This window comes from Austrofundulus limnaeus, unplaced genomic scaffold (genome assembly GCF_001266775.1).
Source record: "Austrofundulus limnaeus strain Quisiro unplaced genomic scaffold, Austrofundulus_limnaeus-1.0 Scaffold114, whole genome shotgun sequence".
NCBI classification, from domain to species: Eukaryota; Metazoa; Chordata; class Actinopteri; order Cyprinodontiformes; family Rivulidae; genus Austrofundulus; species Austrofundulus limnaeus.
In genome coordinates, this window is record NW_013952516.1 from 1309746 (window position 1) to 1316632 (window position 6887).

The 6887-nt window shown below is 39.9% G+C and overlaps 1 protein-coding gene across 1 annotated transcript in view; it reads right to left on the minus strand.

The window, feature by feature from the left end:
* The window catches only part of epg5 (ectopic P-granules autophagy protein 5 homolog (C. elegans)), a gene marked incomplete in the record, with an annotated part of 31657 nt that overhangs the window by 5850 nt on the left and 18920 nt on the right, over nt 1-6887 (minus strand). The window contains 8 exon segments of the mRNA XM_014014446.1: nt 147-322; nt 2440-2543; nt 2813-2888; nt 3488-3695; nt 3769-3938; nt 4461-4674; nt 4761-4955; nt 6010-6166. Of these exon segments, the coding sequence (XP_013869900.1) occupies nt 147-322; nt 2440-2543; nt 2813-2888; nt 3488-3695; nt 3769-3938; nt 4461-4674; nt 4761-4955; nt 6010-6166 (1300 nt within the window).

A 6887-nucleotide genomic window follows, 5' to 3' on the forward strand; every position in this document is an offset into this window, starting at 1 on the left:
CTATTACACCCCTAAAGGTTGTTTCACTGTGGAAGGGGTGTGTACTGCAGGGTGGCCAATAGGGTGGCCAAAGATTTGCCACCCCCTGGCTCTGCCCCTGCGACAAGGACCCAAAAACAGCAAATCCAAAAGTCAAAGTATCTCACATTGAAGAACTGCTCCATGAGCTGAGTATCGGGATGCAGATGTCTCCAGGGCAGGCTGTGGAAGTGTGTGTGGTACAGGTAAAGCAGGTACTCCGGTGTGCGGGGGGAGGTGCAGTTCTCACAGTACTGCATCAGACACAGCCACAGAGCCCCTCTCTGACCAGGCAGCAGGCGATCTGAAACATTCATGTGGACACAGTGTCTTTATAATAACTACACCTTATTTAGCAGTACTTAATCATTAATTAATGGTTAGTTAACATTGAAAACATCATTAAGGATGACTCACAACTATAGGCTATAAATAACTGTTTTACCCAAAAAGGCAAATTACTTCCAAAGCCAACATACTCACTGGTTACTCATGCTTAATAACACATTAACCTCTGGAGCCCCATGACCCCGGTACCGGGACAAACCAGAATTTCCCGTTTTCTAGATCTTTTAACTTCTGTTAACTTAAAGGTATCATATCATGCTTTTAAATCCTTCTTTTTCACATCTAAATCATTCACTTATGGTCTATTTAAAATAAAACTGCAATGCTTTGTCTAAATTCCTCGTTTTTGTTGCTCCAGACTCCTTGCTTTCCTTGCTTTCCCCCTGTTCTGAGTTGCGCCTCAGAGCAAGCTGTTTTGGTGCGGTCTCTTTAAATACAAATGAGACATTTCACACCCCGCCCCCTCCAGGTCCCTGAGCGTTCGAGCGTTCGGCATGACGCTATGGACTACAAAATCACACAGCGAGGAAAAAAATGGCAGACTATGAAAACCAGTTGGCCCGAAATACATTACCATAAATGGTAGTTCTGAAGAAAAAAGTGTGACGAAATAAACAATGAAACGAAATAAGCAACAGTAGGTTTTGAACAAACTGAAAAATTTGACCCATAAAAAAATATAAAAATATCTTTGCAGTAACTGGACAGAATAAATTAAAGTTTTCTACACTCCTAGACAGTATAATTGCACAAAAAATAGTTTATAAATGCAAAAAAAAAAGGTGCATTTAGCATGATACAGTATGTCTCCTTTAAGATCTTTAAGTTGAATCTTGACATGTTTGGTATCAATAGAAAGCTAGCAATAAGAATCTTGGCTAAAAGCTCATGGAAACTATATTTACATCCAACAAAAACAAAACAAAAACAGTTTAAATGAYAGGCAGTTGAATTAGAAAGTAAACAAACTGTACAAAATGGGATTGTTGCAAATCTGTAAATACATTACAGCAAATCTGTAAAGGAAACATTTTTGACATTTGTTTTTAAAGCAAGTCAAAGCAGATACCAAAATATGTTGCAAAGTGTGTTGAAAGTTTTTTTTAACTTGATTTTGAGTGAATATGATCCAACTAAAGTCAAATATAATTTCTCATTATTTTATATAATACATATGGTGACAAAATAAATGTTTGGATAATTTTTCAAAAGAACATTCAATAAGTCTTTTCAGTCAGGTAAGAAAAAATAAATAACTTTTGCAATTAAAAACCTTTAGATTTCTTAACATTTACTATTGGTACCATCATGGTCTGTCCTGTGCAGAATGACAAAACACAAAATTATTTCTTTACTAAAACTTCTGTAACTTTGCTCCAGGTAATTTTAGCAGCATGAATCTTTGCACAGGTAATGTCCACAAGTGGATTTATGGTTTCCAAGAGTTTTTAGCTTACTTCATTATGGTTTTAAATAGGTTATATACTGTCAAATGCAAAAAATTATTCACACGGGAGGGGAAAAAAAAGGTAAAAAAATTATGTTCCATCCTCAATAAATCTAAAACAACARCAGCWGTTTTAATACTTACACTTCTAMTAAAATCTCCTAAGTGTTAGCTTTATTTTGATACCAAGATTATGTAGTTTGTCAATGCTGAGATACACTCAATTACATTTCAGCATGGAATTTTGAGCAAAAACATCAAGAAAACTATATACYGTGTTTATATGCATACTCATATAAATGTATGTTTACACCATGTGTTAGACRTGTATTGAAGGTTTGAGAACACTTTAATTGGCTATTTCCTAATCCTGCAGTGCATCAAYACATAAGGCAGTTGCTAGTATTTCAGCCTTTTTGTGAACCCTTTTAAAGTAAAGACTATTTATGCTTTTATGAATATTTTTTTAAATGTAGACAAAACCCTGAAGGGCCACAAGTTCCTTTTCAYCTGTGGAAATCAGATCATATTCAGATTCAATTCAAACCTTTATTAATGACTGAAGAAGGCTAAATAATGTGTAGTTATTATAGAGTTRTTATAGAGTGTGACCACCTAAACCCTACCTCTGAATTTGTGGTGAAGTGTGTCGGTCAGCTGAACGTACAAAGCAACCAGGTGTCCCGCTGCACTCGCGTCTGTCTCCAACCAAGGGTAACACTTAATGTTACTGAGGAAAAAAAAGAATAAAACAATACACACATGTTTAGTGGTTAACCAAACTAAAGATTACCACCAACATTAGCCCATGTTTGTAACTAGAACAAAGCAGAACAGAAAAATCTTGTGGTGTATGTTTTTCCCCACACGGTTTGCCCTATTTAGTCTGTTCAGTTTGAGCTCACATCTGTTTCACATCTGCCTCTCTGATAAAAGTGCCCCTTATCAAACATACTTATAAACAACAGAAAATGAGAGCAGAAGTTGTTCCACACTTACCCGCCTTCACCGCTGTCCAGGGGAAAGATCCAGGGCTTAAATAACTTCCCAAGCTTACTGTAAAGGTCCTGCAGAGCTGTGAGAGGACGCCACACATTTAWCTAAAGATCTGCATAAAACTGAATGTTAATGTGCCTGTGACATCAAACGTTTGTAATAAGTATGTACATCTTTTAAAAGATAACAACGATAATATTGCAAAATATATTTCTCACCACAGAGATGAACAWATGTGGAGATATTTGTATGTGAAGTAACAGGAAGTGATGTCAAAAGAGAATGTCTGCATGTAAACAGAGCATTGCTACAACAACCCAGACTGTAGAGAAGAATCAGATGTTTCTTTAGATTATTTTGAGTCACTATCAGACAGAGATGAAGTGTCAGAGTTAAAATGACATTGTTTCAATAAACAAAGACCAGAGAATTCCTTTTCTTAAAGAGTTCCTCTTTGATGTCACTTCCTGTTTCACTTTGGCTGAACGAAATTCAAAGGAAAATATGCCCATTATGTGACAAAATCAATAAAATCAGGTGCATTGTGCTACGTTTCTTAAATATACTGATGTTTTTGCTGGCTTTTTGTATTTCAATGATTTGCATGTCACAGACACTTTAAACTGAACAACTAATCACCAAGCTTCACCTCACTGGAATAAATCAATCTGCTGGTACCTTTCATCGTTCTGCTGCTGCCCACAGACTCTCTGGCGCAGCTGCTGACCTGCACACTGATAACACAACCAATCAGATGTTCCCAGAAGGTAACGACGTGACTGATGTAGGGAACCCAGGCAGAGAAGAGGCCGAAGCTGCGGAGGTCAGGCTTACTGAGACGACTTCGCAGGAAGTACTCACTCAGCCACTCAACTGTCTCGTCCACCTGTCGGCAAACGATGAAATCATTGACAAAGACATGTTCACTACTGACAAACAGTGACTGAACTCAACAACACCTGCTGAGGCGAGAGACTGATGGGGGGTCTGTAGGGAGAAGCTGAGGGTCCAACAGTGCTGCCAAGGGACACTTCAGGTTTGCTCTTGGTGCTTCGGGATGGAGGCAAGCAGCCGAGCACTCGCAACGTCACTTTCCAGCACTCTGGACTCAGCATCTGGTTTGATGAACCTGGTAAATAAAAACGTGCTTTTGTTTAAAAAAAAAAAAATACCTGAAGTGGATAATTCATAGAGTCAAAACTCAATACAAGTTTTTAGCTCTGTAAGGAATTCTCTTAATGAAAGACTTCAAAAGACAAAAAAAGCTTAGATCAATGGAAGCATTCAACAAACTTCACCGTTTTATTATTCATTTTATTTATGAAAAATGAGTAGGAGGCATAATTTCAGAGGGACTGATGTTTTCTCTGCACCCATTGAAAGAAGAACAATAGGGTTTTGTTTTGAAAATCATGGTTCATTATCCATCAGTCTCACCACAAAACATTACAAACAAGATGTGAACAGATGCTGCTGGTGACAAATGTACTTTTCCRATCACTCCTTTACTTAGTTTCATTCTTAAACTTTCTCAATGCAAAAAAAAGACAAAACAAATCAAGTCCTGTATGAATGTGAACTTATGCAATCGAGAGGCATAATGTAAAAGCACTGCTGTTATTGGTTGCTTGGATTGAACACATCAACTCACTGGTCATGAGCAGACGCAGACAGTCRCTGTAATGGTCGGGGAAGTGGTGGCGTAAAAGCATGGTCCAGTGTTTGGTGAAGAGGTGGAAAGGTGTGAGAAGCTCCGGCTCGGGGTCTCGGCCGCAGACACAGAGCGCTCCGTGGATCAGCTCCAGCAGACGAGTTCTCTCCGAAAACACGGGATGAGCCTCGTTCAGCCAGTGGGACAAATCAAACTGCAGGAGAGGAGGAGCAAACTGAAGACATGCAGGTGTAGCCAATGAAAAAGGCCATCATTCGAYGTGTTTGCGCGTGGACTCACTTTAGTGAGCAGCATGAAAATGACATCAGCAACGTCAAGGTGAAGAGACGTCACCACGTCTTGGTAGAGCGAGACGAACTGATGGGGGGCTGCGTTTGGAGTGAAGAAGGGGGAAATGAGGGGACAAAGAAGCCTCTGCTCCAGGATGGCCTTCAAGACACGATCGCACTCATCTGCATTTCCCTGGATAAAAACCTGCAAATAAAATGTAAAAAATGCAGTTAAATGTAAACATGAGTTATACAAAAAGAACTTTTATTTTTAAACAGTTTTGTCCATTTGATCAAAGAAATGCTCGGTCRGTTTCTGTCCTGCAGTCCTGTGATGAACTGTTCCCAAACTAAAATACTACTGCAAATCAAATATTCTGGCCTGGGTTGCAGCATCTTTTTACAGACTTTAGTATTTATTGTTACAGAGGTGCTGAATGGTATTTCGTCTTGTGCGGTGCAATCCAATCATCTGATGATCTGAAGCGTTGTTTTCCACACTGTCCAATAAAAAAGTTTTTKACAGTGACTTGAAAAAGCTTAAATTAAAACTGAGGTATTCCACCTCCTCAAGGCTGAAAATGTAGCTTCATCCCTGATGTCTCCTTCAAATAACTGCAGGTCAGCATTTGTAAAACAAGTCTTTTCTCTCAGAGACGTTGCTAAACTACTGTGTAAACCATCAGCAGAGTAAACACGTGCAAAATATTTATGAACATTACCACACAACTGTTTCACCAGCTGTAAAAAGTGTCTCCCTGTTTAATATGTTTTGCAGTAGTTTTTGCACGTCTTCGCCCTGCGTGATGTTTTCCAAGCATCCATTCACTATTTGTGTTGCAGAGAGTGAATGTGCCGGTGAGGTATGATAGTTTAATCAAACATTCATCCATGTTTGTGCAGAGTTGTGATGCAGTCCTAAACAGAAAGTGTGCTGTAAGTTTAAAAACGGCACAGGGTGTGTTTTATTCTAATAGGCTTTTGATAACTGTGGACATGTGTTGTTTTAAACRTGTTCAAATTCCAAGAGGGTTAGAGTCTGATGCAATTCAAGCTGTTTATGGTAAAAAGATAGAAACAAGCTTTTCTTCAATCGCCATTAAACATAAATCCTTCAAAAGCAAGGCAAGTGGTCTTCTTTTATATTAGGTGAGGATGTTTTGTGTTTTTTTTATCATAATACAATAACAAAGATAGATGTAGCAAAAATCTCTGCCTGATAAAAATGTGGAAATGAGTATGTTTGTGTGGCTGCACACCTGTCCCAGTATCTCCACACACGACGAGAGGTACTGCCGTGTTGGGGGATGCCGCAGCGTGTCCTCACACACAAAAGAGACCACCTGGTAAAAGGCCRACACACCAACCTGCTGCACAGCTGGAGATTTCTGTGCTTTGAAATTATTCACAAGAGCCCTGAAGAAGAAAATAAATAAAATATGACAGTAGGAATGTGCGATATAAACAATATACGGTAGAAACTATATAAATTTKTCCTATGATAGAGATCTGTAGTCTACCGGCCAACCGCGCAATTCTTTTTGATGACTTAACCGTCTGGAATCAAAACAGAGGAAGCATGGGTGAGAGCGCAAATGAAGAGGGGGGAAAACATATCCGGACCTAGTTCAGGTGTGTGAAAATGAGCGCCGAACTGTTTACATATTTACGTGACGGCGCGTCCTCCGGTCAGATGCCGACCGACCACACTGCCTGCTGCGGGAGGAGCGCGCGCCGCTGCATGTGTGTAGGGCTCGACACACGGGAGGCGACGTCGCTCGCTTTCCATTCATTTCCATGCAGCGAGGCGACTGTCAGTGCAGGTGAAGTCAGTGCTCAGGTGGGACGCACAAAAATCAGTTTGGACCTCGTTTCTCCTGCGGTCGCAGCGCGACGACGCACGGCCGAATGCGCGCGCACTCCAAAGCGCGACTATAATGATTGTCACCCCGCTGGAGCGTGCACAGATTAAACACGTGGAGTACAGAAAAAATAATCTGCAAAGTGTGTAGAAAGGAATAAATACAAGCAATTTGTTTTACCACCTTAAAATGAAGCAGGTGATCCCAAAAACAGCATCCAATGGATGCAGATATCTATTACATTAAAGTTATTGTGTGTGTGTGTGTGTGTGTGT